At 36.5% G+C, this 14,893-nt stretch overlaps 1 protein-coding gene across 1 annotated transcript in view; it reads right to left on the minus strand.

Annotated features, from left to right (window-relative positions):
* Adamts20 (ADAM metallopeptidase with thrombospondin type 1 motif, 20) overlaps window positions 1-14,893 on the minus strand; it is a gene marked incomplete at its 5' end in the record, with an annotated part of 162,387 nt that overhangs the window by 92,587 nt on the left and 54,907 nt on the right. Inside the window, 5 exon segments of the mRNA XM_005406579.2 lie at window positions 2,367-2,462; window positions 5,257-5,374; window positions 7,856-7,992; window positions 8,089-8,270; window positions 9,509-9,654. Coding sequence (XP_005406636.1) covers window positions 2,367-2,462; window positions 5,257-5,374; window positions 7,856-7,992; window positions 8,089-8,270; window positions 9,509-9,654 — 679 coding nt within the window.

Below are 14,893 nucleotides of genomic sequence, written 5' to 3' on the forward strand. Positions count from 1 at the left end.
ATTTTTTTAAATATAAAATTTTATGGTCTCCACAGTATTAAAAATACAAACTCATTTGGTGCTAAAAGTAATGTCTTTAAGTTCAAGCTGTTCAATTAATTGCTATTTGAACTTAGACAAACCTTTTGGTCAGTTTCCTAAAATGCATAATAGAGCTAATCAAAATTTCTACCTCTAAAAGCTTTCCATCAGACTCAAACTTAGAAGATGTTGGTCAAAGTGCATAAATCGTAAAGCACTGTAGTATAAATTTTTTAGAGACTGTATAATATTTAAATTCTATAATAATAAAACTTCTACATTAGCAAAGTATTTTCTGCTTGTTTTGCTTGTGTTATGCTTCTCAATGAAACAATAACCTTTTCAGGAAACATTCATTTGGCATTCCAAGAAACTGCACCCCAGAACATACAAGTTACTCACAGCTAAACTTCATAAGAAATATGATACTCCTCTGAAAAAGCAATCCCAAGGGGATAACTGCAAAGTAAAGCAGATGTTTCTATGTATATATGAACTAATTTAACTGCCTTTACCTATTACGCTGAATTCAATAGGGAACAAATGAAATTCTATATTTATCCCATGAAGTGGAAACTCCCCTATCCAAGAATGTATACTTTTTAAAAATTTTTTTCTTAGTACATGTTTGCAGTACATGTTTACATTCCTGGTGGGAAATGTTACATGTACCTAGCACAGGACATCTTAATTCCTTTCCTTTATCAAACTCTTCTCTCCTCCCTCTTCTCTTCCTTCATTTCTTCATCTCCTTCCTTTATCAAACCCAGCTGGGCCTACATACGGGACCCCTGGTTACATTCATCCTAAGGCAAATAAGTCTTTAACAAATAACAAAAAAAACCTACAGATTTCAGTTATGAAAGTTCATACACATAAACGTTCTTCAAATGCCTTCTAGTAATGTCTTATGTTTATTTTGCTCACTTCAGATTAGACTTTGATAGTTCTCTTACAGTTGTAGCTTCTTATAAAATATAATACTTTATTCATGAACATTTCTAACTTTTAAACTCGGGCAGAATCTCAGCAAGATATATATGTTTATGTTTGGAACTTAAAAAAGATTCACTGAATTGTCTAGTGATAATCTGGTAAAATATATCTAAATTTATGCACATAGTATTTCCATTGCAAAAGTATAGTTGAAAAAGAATTTCAACTAAATAGAAAGGTAAGAAATCCAGGCATCTATATTAGATTTTCTTTGGGAATTTTCCTTTGTACTTATTGAGGCAAACTGTCAAAACATAAAATTAATGTTCTGGGGTGGTACTGTAGATTTGAACACAAAGCCTTTGCACGGAGCCACCTCCTCAGTCCTTTTTTGAGAGAGGGGCTCACTAAGTTACCCAGGCTGGGCTGGACCTCTGAGACTGTGGCTTTCAGGCTGTTGAGATTACAAGCAGGTAGCATCATGCCCAGGTCAGAATTAACCATTTGTAAGTAAACAACTCAATGTCAGTAGTATATTCAGTGTTTGTACAATCATTACCTTAATACATTTCCTTCTTTACCACCCCCAAGAGAAACCCAGTCAGTACCTATTGAGCAGCTGTTCCTCTTTCATTTGACTTTATAGGGCCAAAGACAATTCCTGAGGTAAGAGGGTTATAACCGGATTAACAAGAAGTATCTATTATCCGGGCCAATATGTCACTTTTATATCTTATTAATGTGAAATGTAATTTCTCAATATCAGCTCTACCTCACCACCTACACCAGTTTGGTGAATCACACACAGGTAAAGTCATCTTTAAGATACTTCTCAGATAGAAAGGGAAGTTTGGTAAAATATCCTTTTCATAGTAAAACTCTTCAAGCCTGAAAGCTAATTTCTCATAAATTAAGCCTCGCCTCTGGAATAGCTAACGTACAAAATACTCTGACTACATTCTTTTACATCGATAAATATGAAACCGTATTTCTTTTTCTTACTCTAAGATGAGAGCTTTTTCAAAATTGTGTTTTAATACTTTTGTTAACATGAAAGTAGATCACTATTCAAACCACCTAACCCAAAAGAATTCTGTAATTAGCATTAAATAAAAAGAGAATTTTATTCTAAATACACATGCAACTTTAACTAAACATAACTTTTGGTTATCTAAAATACTCTTAAAGAAAAACACTGATCATGTTCTCAGAATTTCAGAATTCCATATCCTTTCTTTTGGAGGACACATTTTGTATAGTTTAAGAACACACAGTACGACCTAAGCTGTAGGAACAGAAACTGCCTGCCCAGGGACTCACGTTATCTTCCAAGAATTTACACTGACCACAGACCTCCACGAAACTGCACACAAACCACATACTGGCTGCTGTTTATGAAAAGCGTTTACCAAGGTAATTGTCATCTTCTGGTTTTCCAGAATAGCTGTGCTGAAGAATTTCAATGTTGGTTGCTCCTGTGGGAATCTTTACAACGACGTTGTAACCTGCAATACAATTGTACATGTGTTCAATTTCACAAAAAGCAGATGTCCCAGAGGATACTACTGATGAACGACTGAAAAATATGTATGGCATAGTCACTCCTCCTTTCACTTTTCCTTCGAATATGTTACAGTGGTCATTCCTTTTGACTCAATGTCTCAACGAACTATGGAGGACTGAGGAAAAAATGAACTATGGAGGACTGAGGTTGACGTTAGGAAACATAGAGTGTGAGATTCTTAAAATACAACTTTTCCTAATTTTTTCTTACTTCTAAAATTTTTCACGTAGTTTAGAATGAAGATGGGCTTTTAGCTATTCATATACTTAGCACATGTATTCATTTTTGACTTTGATTAATACTTTTATATTTTACACATTCTACTGGACAAAGAATTTCAAATACTCCCCACCAATTCAAGAGATCCTAGTACAACTAGGGAATGTGATGTGATATTCACAGAGACTTGGTGAGTGGAAATTTCATTATGGAAAAATAATTTTTTAAAAGCCAAGTTCTTCCATATGCTTGCAGTATAACAATTTGATAATTTTTTAAATTATCAAAATTTTTTAAATTATCAAAGCCAATTTGATAATTTTTTAAAAGCCAAGTTCTTCCATATGCTTGCAGTATAACAAACTGCAACCCCTACATCTACTCCCAGTATTATGTTCTACTAAAATTTTATTAAGAAAGTAATTTACTGAAAACTAAATAACTTACTGAAAAATAAAAAACTTACTTAAGTGAAATGATCATATCTGTTATGAGACCTAATTCAGCAAATATAGCACTACTTCAAAAAGGAAATACTTTATTAAATCCACATTAAACAGGAAAAAATATTTTCTCGATAAAATCCTCATTACACAGTGTGCAAATATTCTTAGGTTAGGTATACAACTAACTTTCCTCTAATGATATTGTTCTAGGTTTTCCTTTGTACTTTTTTATTAGGATTTCTCCATATTTAATAATGAGCAAAGGAAGTTATAATTTTTTCATGCACTAAATTTGACAAATATGGAATAAAATTAAAAACTATACATTTAAGAGAACTTCCATTTATAATCTTGATGTCAGATCACCGTGGATATTTTCAGAGCAACCTTATTTAGGTCTAGTTAAGGCACTGCATTTTAAAAATAAGGTGATACAGGGTGTGATAACTGTATACGTATATTGCTTATAGGTTATAAACCTCCACGAATAACTTCAATTCACCCTTTTTTCACTATAAAATATCCTGTTCCACTACTTAAAGGCTTTGCTATTTCATTGTTTCAGGAAGTATGCATAAGGCAGCCTAAAAGTGACCAGATAAAAGCGACCAGCAGGGGGCAGGAGTGTGATAAATGTGTTCACATCCTCGAAAGGACGTTTTCCATTCACAAACTGAGTCACAACATACTATTTCAAGGTTAAGCATTTAATCTTAATTTGAAACATGTGGGGTTTTTTCTTAAAAATTCTTCTAATCAAATACAGACAATGACAAATGTGTGTCATTGATTATACAAGAAGATTAAATGTGTGGGGCTCCCATGACATAATAAATAATAACAACTAGCAGACTACATCAAAAGATACAATAACTAGAGGAATTAATATTCATAAGTATCACTAGCATCTTAGAGTATTACATGTAGCATATTTTCTGTTTAGGTAAAAATATAAATTTTGAGGTTTAAGTTCTACCCCTTTACTAAATAATAATATGTTGACACGTGAGCATAATTTACTTCTGAAAAATAAGAAGTAAAAATGCATTTTTACTTTGCAGGAAATTTTTAAAGATCTGCTTTTATATGTTTATGTATTATCTTTAAATAGAAAAATATTTGCTCAGAAAATTTTAGAATGGGATATATCTGAGATATTCTCACAATAATTTTGAGTAAAATTGAAATCACGGCCAAATAACAATTACGACTGTGATCCAGATACTTCTTGGGAAAGCAAATGTGATGATGAGCCAATGTTTAAATTAATGGCTTCATCCTTCACAATCAATTAACATTTTCAATATAACACTAATAAGAAATAACAGACCAAATCACACAAAAAGAGAAGTAGTTCAAACCAAATCAAGTTTCCTGGGGGAAAAAATCGTAAGAATAAACATTTTAGATGACAAAAACATCACCAGAAGCACTTCACGAGTTGGTGGACTCTATATCGCACTGGGTTTATTCTTTTAGTCTTATAAATGCACCTTATATATTTTTAAAAATTATATTTGTCTTGAGCAAATACATTTACCAATTTAGAGGTACTCTGTATATTGGTCAGCTTTCCCCTTGCTGGTATAAAAATATTCAGCACTCACAACCGAAGGGAGAAGTTTACTTAGGCTCACGTATCAGGGGCTTCAGTCTGCGGTCAGACGGCTTCCTTCCTAGCAGGAACATTGCGGCAGACCGGCTTAGGATGGAGCAAAGCTGCTCACCTCATCGTGGCTGGGAGGCAAAGCAGGGGAACAGTGCCAGAGACGGGGCCAGGGACCAGATAAAATCCCCAAAGTGGGCCCCTGGAATGCCAACAGACACATGCAGAAGTGTACCTCATGAATGCCCTACAGGCTCCCAAACTCATTAAGTTCACCATCAGCTTAACTGCAACATCTGATATAAGATTTAATTTTTATATTTAGGAAATTTTTCCTCACAGTCATGTCAGATTGAGGTTGTAGAGTACACAAAACAATACCAAACCATGACTGCTACCCTACATTACACCCTCCAGTATGATAGCACGTAAAAGGGAAAACGAGAAACAAATTCATACTGTACCGTAATGGGCACTGTTGAAGACACCGGCCATAGTCCTGCACGAGGAGTTGTCTCCACCACACACCCCGCATTTGTCTCTCTGGGCCTTGGAGTTTAACACGTGATCACAGCCAGCTTGCTTCAAAATGCGATTGTTACAATTAACACTATAACAACGATTCATGATAAACACGGTGCCTTTACATTTACGAAGTCCTCTTTCCAAATATTCTTTCAATTAATAGGAAATTTGAAACAGAATTTTTCAGAATATTTGCTAAGCTTGTTGTACATCGATATCTTCAAAACCCTGTTCACATGATCTAAAAAAAACAGTGTTTCAAAAGATTTCCCACATTTCTCCTGCACCAAAATCGCATCCAGGGGTATTTAAAAAAACAGATTCTCAGATTTTCTGAATTAATATCCTGGGTGATAAAATCTAGGGACCCACATTGTATCACTGACACATTATTTTTCTACCCATTAGCATTTGTAAACCACTCGTAAAGAAATATTTAAAGAGACAAAAGCATGATAAGTAGATAACACATTCACTATACTATAAAAGGATATTTTTATAAGTTATTTTTTAAAAAAATCAACTGGAAATAAAGCCAGTTTCAAATAAATATTTAAAAGAAACAATTTATCCAAAACTAATGCTCAGCATACTATATGTTTATTAAAAGAATGAATAAATACATATAAAAATAAATAATTTGCCACTGGGATTTCAGAGAAAAAAGTATGGTTCCTCTCCTCAGAGAAGCAATCTTCCGTGTGTGATGCAGTAGTTCACTTCTTTGACTAGTCCTCTATGTGAAGTGACCAGAAGAGAAAATTTCATAAGCCTCATGATTTTTTTGGTACTAGGAATTGATCCCAGGTTTTCACACTGAGCTGAACCCCTGGTGAACCCTCCCTTTTTCTCTATTTTTTGAGATAGGGTCTTGCTAAGTCATACCCAGGCTGAGCTCAAACTTGCCCTCCTACAGCCTCAGCTTCCCCGAGTGTTGGAATTCCTAGCATATGATGCCCTGCCCAGCTCCTTGTGGAAAATATTTCCAAAATAAACATTTTTTCAATCTTTTTTTTTTTGTCTTTTTGAGACAGGGTCTTGCTATGCAGTTCAGGCTGGCCTTGAGCTCACTTTGTAACCCAGGCTGGCCTCAAACTCACAGCGATCCTCCTGCCTCAGCCTCCCGAGTGCTGGGATTACAGGCATGAACGACCATGCCTGACACAAAATAAACATTTTTATTGTATTGTCTGAAAGAAGGATGTTTAGACACTCTTTATCATATTTTATTATTTTCATTTGAGTTTATATTTTTGTTTATACAAAGCATAAATTTCCCAGGCCATTTAGTAAATTTTTAAAAATATATTTATAAGTTATTTTAAATCTCTTTGATCACCTCATTACCTCTTTGGGTGCAAGGCCTTCTCACCCAGGTAAATGGTAACAGATACATATCGGTGTATAGGGAGATGAAATTAAATTCCTTCTTAACCAAAGGAAGGCGTTCATAAGAATGCCTTCAGATTGTTTCGACAACGTTCATTGTCCTAGCTCTCCAACCCAACATCCATTCTCAACATCACTATCTGAAATATTTTAATTAATGCAGGTTGTTTTGTTTTGATTTGTTTTGTTTTGTTTGTACCAGAAATCAAACTCAGGACCTTACACTTGCCAGGCTTAACGCAGGTTTTATCTCCTACCAACAACCCTGCCAAATGGCCCAGCTCTCTACAGTGTTCCAGCCCAGCCCATTCTCACATTTTAAAGTGCGAAGCAAATCACGTCTCTCCCTCCACTGAAATCTTCTGTGGATCACCAAAGAGTTCAGACAAAAAGTGCTTAGAACAGCCATGCGCTGGTCCCCACCTCCAGCCCGACTCCCTTACTTCTTCACCTGTGTAAAACCTTACCTTCAGTCCTCAGCACAGAGCTCACATCTTTGTGGAGATTTCTCAGACCCATCATTTTCTCTCCCCATAAAGTAAGATGCCCCTTCCTGGACAGCCACAGGGCTGCCTCCCAGACCCCCTTGCGGCACTTCATTCTAACCGTTCACAGGCTACCACCCGCTCGGATCTGCGAGGTAAGGACTTTGCTCCATGTGTTTATCCTGGTGATACGAACCATTTCTGACACCTAGTAGCTACTCAGTGTTTGCTGAATGTTCGTAAGAAGTAAGAGACGGGGGCTAGAGAGAGGTAGAAAGGATTCAGTGGATTCAGGGTCAGTAAAGTGGTCACATTTGAAGTAGCAAAAGCACTTTTCAAGCCTGGCACCTCCTACCTTTCTAGGAAGCGCTAAGCATCTTCATCTTGATTCTGAACACTACGGTAAAATAGAATCAGCACAGTGATTTTAAACTTATCTTCCTCAGCAAAGTTACGGAGACCGGCTAGTCACAAATCTAACCATACTCCTGTAGAGTATGATAACAAAGCTGCCTTTATTGCAACACGTAAGTATTCTGAAGGAGCAGCAATATTTGGCTAAAGAAATAGAAAGAAGGAGAAGTAATACTTGGTTAGGAAAATAGAAGGAAAATACTATCCTTAAAGTCACCGCAGATATAACAGAAACTTAGAGTTCCCTTACCCGACAGAGGCCTTGGACACAGATGTCACTGGTGTCGGTTCCGCAGGGAGTACCATCCGCAACCCTGTCCCTCAGCTGGTAGAAATGAGCGGTTCCAGCAACCCGACAATACAGTTTACAGCGATCTTTTACGGCAACTAGGAATGAAGCCAAGTTTTACATGTATGCTAATAAAGCTCTGCGTTCCTAGGTCTCAAAAACGTCTGTATCAAGGAAATATTCAAATTACTTACTCCCGCTGTACTTTGGAAGCCATCTCACATTAGGAGAAAGACCATTGATGTTGAAATGTTTACCGTCAAACTCAGAGCACTGCTTCTCTCGGAAGTCTTGCTTGCCTTTTGGACATGAATCAGTGTTACATGACCGAAATTTCATTCTGCGGCCCACACAGTACTTTCCTCCGTTTCTTGGCCTAGTCAAATTTATTATATTTTAAAGCACATCAGTACATGACCTCTGCCATTTACTTCCATAACTGTTCCATTCTTTCCGGGATCAGCCAAATCAGTGATGGTGCACTAAGACTAGGTTCTTCTTTAATTTTAATACAAATATGTATTGAGTTTTAAGCAGTTCTTTGCTAGTGAACTGTAAAACTCTCCACACGAGGCCTGGAGGGCAGAAATGGATCTTTTTTGTGGGGGAGGGCAAGATTAACTAATTAAGATTAATTAACAAGAAATTAATGATAGTGCTTTGCTTTAAAACTTCAAAAAGGGGTTTGGTCATTTTTCTGGGGAAACAAAAATAAGTCATGCAGTGAACCAAAGACAGTAACAAGAGAACAAGAAAACACATCGTAGTAAAAGGAAATACACATGGCTCTTTGTCATGTATGTCCTACTCAGCACCCAGGTCGAGCAGTTTTATGGTACCAATCTATATTCATTTCTTTTCAAATTACATTAGGAAAATGCTTCCAAAGTTTTAGAATATAAATACTTCCATATAATTCAGCTATTCTAAAATTCAAATGAACTGCCAGGTTTCATCCAGAGTATACCACTTTTCTGGACTAAAATGCTTGTTATTAAGACATTAAAGAAAGGGTCACATTGCTTACCAATTTATATTTCATATGTACAATGGAAGCATTTATTTGAAAATCTTTATGAAAGAGTTTTCAGAAACTCTTTTAAAAAGAGTTTGATAACGAGAGATGCTGCAGTACTTATTCAGCTAAAGACACTGATACATCTAAAACTTGAGAAGCACAGAAAGAAAATGCGACTTATCAAATTACAAAAGGAAATACATTAAATAACCAAATTAAATATTTCACCCAGCCCAGCTGAAACATAAGCGTAAGGAGCCAGGACCCTTCATGAAACTAAATGTGAAATGACATTATATTACCGCCATTCGTATTTATAACTGTTTCTTCATTTTGTACTAAATCAGAAAACAAAAAAAAATGGTAAAAATGTTTCTCAGTTAAGATTATAAAATTCAATCTATTTAGATTTTCTTTTAAGGTCGGAATGTACGAACTTGTAAAACAATAACATGGCTTAAAGTATTCCAGAAGTTTTCTGAATCTCCGAAACTTACAGACTGACCTCCAGTTTTAGAAGTGAATGAAACAGATGTTTATTTTCTGGTGCCTTGAGATAATTGTAATTTACAGTGACATAAAACAAAGAAACATACTCGGGACGATTACAGAGCCTGGTTGTGCTTTTGATTCCACCGCCACATGTTCTTGAACAAGCACTGTAAGGTCCCCACGGCCCCCAGTCACCATCCACAAGACGTGTCTCCATTTCTTTGTTCACACACAGCCCGTGGTGGCAGTGCTGTAAAAAATAACAAGCACACAACAAGGAACGATTGGTGGATATCCAGTTACAGCATCAAAATAACTATAATAGCATTGCAAAGATCAGTACAATAATCTTTAGATATTCTAAATAATCTTTATTTAGAACAACTCACTAAGAAATAGGATTACATTAGATATCAATTTATGAATTATTTCCTATCTGCTGAGCAACCATAAGAACTGTGCTTTTGAGATTTAGTCTCATCAGGGAGAAGAGAAAAACTAAAGAGTAGAATGGAAAATGGTATTTTTAAAAAAGAAGCAAATACCTATTAGTTTAATACTGTATATTTCCATTCCTTCATTTTTTATTCTAAGATATATTTGATTCTCCCACTTGTTTATTTTAAACAGAATAAAGAAAATTAAAAACAATACAGTATCTCAAAACAAGATGATAGGAAATCAACAATGGCTGTTATATTGCATATTGTTATCTTCAAAGCAATTGCTCCGATTACCAGATACAGGCATGCAAAACTGATCAAAAAAATTAAGCATTAACTATTCTCTTCAATAAACCAATAGAAATTAGTAGTACAATTATCTTTGCCCTCCCATTCTTTCAGATACCTTTCTACTCTTATCCCAACCAAAGTCCCAGATAATAAGCTTGCTTCTTACTTTCATCAATAAAATGGAAACTCACAGAAAAATGTACTCATAGTCTCTCACCACTCCTTCCACTTATCCCACAGAACCTAAGTCCAATACTCAGTGTTGCTGCTATGAGCATAACGGTAACTTTGTAATCTCAGACAAAGTCAATCTCTCCACCCGTGCCCCTAATCCCATCCCTTCTCGCTTCTCACACATCACCCTACAATGTCCTAAGTCGCAGTTTCAGTCGTAGCTAACCAACAGGTCCACGCACTGATCCTGCATGAACTAGTTACCAGTCTGCAGGAAAAAGGAGAGCGAGCATTAAAAACTGTTTTTCTTGCACTGCTGGGGACAGAACTCGGTCCCCACACATAAGCTAGGCAAACACCCTACCAGTACGCTACATCCAGCCCTTTGATAGGATTTTGATAGAGTAATTTATTGTTATCTTCATTAGCCCATGCTTGTGTTACATAATGATTACAGTCGTCGTGGAGAGTTGGTCCGTGTACATAAGACATCTTAACTCTTTTTACATCCCCTCCTTCCCCTCTGTCTTGCTTTCCTCCATCTCTTGGTGTCCTTCTCGTTTGTAAAAGACCCATCTTCCCATTCGATGCAGTAATTTTATGTTTACAGTTTGAACACTGGTTTGCGTGTATTGTTAATGGTGGTAAAATACACATCAAATTTATGTGTAAAATACACATCAAATTAATGGTGGTAAAATACACATCAAATTGTCACCGGTTTCATGTGTGCAGTTCAGCACTGCTTGTATATTTACATTGCTGCCAACCACCGTCCAGAACTTTCTCATTTTACAAAGCACTGTGCCATTTTCCCCTCTCTTTGCTTTCTTGTAATCACTATTCTACTTTCTGCTCCTGTGAATTTTAATATGACAGATACTTCACAGAATTGGAACTGTACAGCATTTGGCTTCTTGTACATGGCTTATTTCATTTAACGTAATGTCCCAAAGTTTATGCATGTTGCAGATCTCAGAACTTCCTTTTAAAGGGTGTGTAGTATTCTATTGTATGTTCTTAGTCCATTTTGTGACGCTCTATATCACACAATACTTAAGAGTGCGTAATTCATAAAGAACAGAAACTCATTTCGCCTGAGTAGAGTTCTAATGTCAAAGCCCCACTATCCTCCAATATGGCGCTGTGCAAGCTGCACTCTCTGAAGAGGAGGAACATTGGATTCTCACACAGTGGAAGGCAGAAAGATCAAAAAAGTCCACTCCTGACAACCCTTTTTTAAAGGCATTTAATGCGTACATAAGGGAAGAACCCTCATGGCCTAATCACCCCTAATAGACCCTACTTCTTGACATCATTGCCTTGGCTATTACATTTCATCCTAAAGTTTGGAGAACACACATTCAAACTATAGCATATGTACACAGCACATTTCATTGATCCGCCCCTCCACGGATGGACACTTGGCTGTGTCTTCCTTCTGCCTCACTTGAATGATGTTGCTATGAACACGAGTGTACAAATATATCTTCAAGACTGTACTTTTGATTCTTTGGAATATACATCCAGAGTGAAATTATTGGTTTCTATGGTGATTCTGCTTTTTATTCTTTGAGGAAGGTTATAATGTTTTCCACAGAAAATTTGGCTAATATTTTGAAATTTTTCCTAGTCACTAATTTTTATTTTTTGCACTTTGCACTACATTCCTGACAATTTTTTTTTATTTTTTAATTTGGAGACAGATGATGCTAAACCTGTCCAGGCTGGGTTCCAACTTGCAATCCTGCATCAAGCTTCCAAAGTACTCAGATTACATATGTGACACCATGCCTGGCTAATAATATTTATCTTGTACCAAAGTAGCATATCAGCTTATACATAACCAAAGATTATGAAAAAAAAACTTACCCTTTCCTAGAAAGGGTTTGAGAGTACTTCATTAGACCATTTCCATTAATATATGCAGATATACTCTTATTTCTCCCACTTAAAAACAGTAAAGGAAACAACAAAGCCTTTCTTAATTCTCACTTCCCTACGAGCCACCGGCAAGATTCTCCTTGATCGAGTTATCTGTGCTCACTGTCTGATTATTTTCTCATAACCTCCCCTCTGCCAGCGCTTAAGCCCTGTTCCTCCCTGGACCTGCTCCTGTGTTGGTCACCAGTGGCAACCATGCCACCACACCCAACAACGAGTCCTCATTTTCTGCCTTCCCTCATCTACCTGCAGTGTGTGACACAACTAATCACTCTTTTCTCTTCTATCCTTTTTCTTCCTGTTGATTTCCAAGATTCCATATGCCCTTGGTTTTCTCCCTTCTTTCACCACTTCTTCTGCTATTCCTTCTTTTTGTTTTGTTTCTTTTCTCCTCCTCAATAGTGGGCCATCTCCTGGCTCTCTCTTGGTTCTCCCCCATTGTTACATCTGTGGTCTGAGCCGCCAGCATCTTGCACCTCTATCACCGCAAGTGACAGTGGCCTCCGTTTCGACTCTTGTTCTATACAGTGTAGAACGACTCCTTTAAATCTTAGCTTGTAAACTGAGTCGAGTCAGGTGATGAGTGCCTCCAAATCCTTCAATTAGTTTACTCTGTGTAAACATGAAGTTTTAATCCGATGGCCTCCAGCACTTTACATAGTATTCAGCTACTTCCTGTAAGTCTCATTTTTCCTTCCTTTTACCACAAACACAGTTCTCTCCTTGATCTTCCTTGGACACGTTAGCCTTACTCTAGTCTTAGGAGCTCAGTTTTTCCTCTCATCTCATGCTCACCCCAGATACTGTCATAGCTAATTCCCTCACCTTCTTTAAGACAGCTCACGTGGTAACTTCAGGCAAGGTCCATCTTGACCACTGTATCTTACATTGCAATCTGCCCTCTCCTACAAGAAAATTAAAACCTTTTTCCTGCTGTATTTTCTTGACTAGGTCCACAGTACTATTTTGTTATTTAATATTCTAGTCTGCCCCTAGAATGCAAGCTCTCTGAGGTCAGGTATCATGTCTGCTTTGTTCACACACATAGCTTCAGCACCTAGGATAGGGCCCAACGTAGCAGGCCTTGGCAAAACTTTGTTGAATGAATAAATCCTACTGTCAAGTTGATTAGCAGTAGGAATGCTTCATACCTCTGTGAGAACAAATTCTCCACCATAAGCAAGCCATATTAGAGGTGAACAAAAACAAAATCTCAAAGTAGAATGTACTATGAGCAAGTACAATACCTGGAGTCTCCTAGGAAAAATTAAAATAATTGCCCCCCTCTCTCTTTTGAATATTGTGTGTGAGTACACATATATGTGTATATAATTTATGTACCTAATCTGGAAGATCAGGAAATCAAAAAGATGGTAAACTATTCATCACGTAGTAAAATTAACCCATTTCCATGACTTCACACAAGTGGATTTACTATCTAAAGTTTTAATATAAAAATGCACTTATAAGATAGTCACAAGATTAAGAGACCATAGGACGTGATGGTGAACCTTTTAGAGCTTGCAACGAAACAAACAGCCCGCTGAGCACGCACTCTATACATTCACCACGACTGCTATGGGGATTGTGAAGACAAAATTACACCACAGGATATTTTTTTAATGCTCCTTCAGTCAGAAGCCCATTTAATAATGAATACAGGGGCTGGGGATTTAACTCAGCGGCACAGCACCTGCCTGGCTAGTGCAAGGTCGTGAGTTTGATTCCCGGTACTGGAAAAAAAAAGAAAAAAAGAAAAAAATAATAATGAATACAGCTAAGATATAGGGCTCGGTGTTTTTAATTAATAAAAAAGGGAATGGTATCTGTCATGACTCACATTATATACCCTAAATACCATCTCTGTTCTTAATCTGTACTGATTTTAAAGAGTTTTTTAAGTATATCTCAGTATCTCATCACATGTACCTGGAATCCCACTAAATCCATGATGATACCATCTCATCAGGTGATTATTCAAATGGCTAATAAACAAATAAAAAGATATACAAGATAGACAAGCAGGAATTGCATGTTAAAACAACAATGAGATTACATTTTCTACTAGTAGAATGGTTACTTAAAAAAAAAAAGATTAACAATATCAAAATCTTGCAAGGAATGCAGAGTCACTGGAACTTTCTACACAGCTCGAGGGACTCTAAAATGTGGCACATGGTTTCAAAACTTTGATATTTTCTCATGGACTTAAGCACATACTCATGTATGACCCAGCAGTTATACTCCAAGAGAAATACAAACATGTCTATAAAAAGACTTGTACAAGAATGTTCAAGCAACACGATCCACAACAGCCAGAAAGAAAAAATCTAAATGTCTCTTGACAGGAGAATAAACAAAGTAGGTACTTTGTATAACTGAATTACAATGTCATACAGAAGAATGAGTACTTCTGAGTACTTTATCCACAAAAATGTGGATAAAATGCCAAAATATTATGTTGATAAAAAGGAGCCTAATCTATCCCCCTCCTCAAAAGAAATGTATACAGTATGTTTCCATGTACATTAAGATCAAGAATATACAACCACCTCTTTGGAAATAGAAATCAGAATAGGCTTTGCCTCTGAAAGGAAGGGAAATTATGTAGACAGGGATGAGCCTCAATTTTTAGAA

The sequence above is a fragment of the Chinchilla lanigera genome, unplaced genomic scaffold (assembly GCF_000276665.1).
Source record: "Chinchilla lanigera isolate Chin_1 unplaced genomic scaffold, ChiLan1.0 scaffold00099, whole genome shotgun sequence".
Taxonomy (NCBI): Eukaryota; Metazoa; Chordata; class Mammalia; order Rodentia; family Chinchillidae; genus Chinchilla; species Chinchilla lanigera.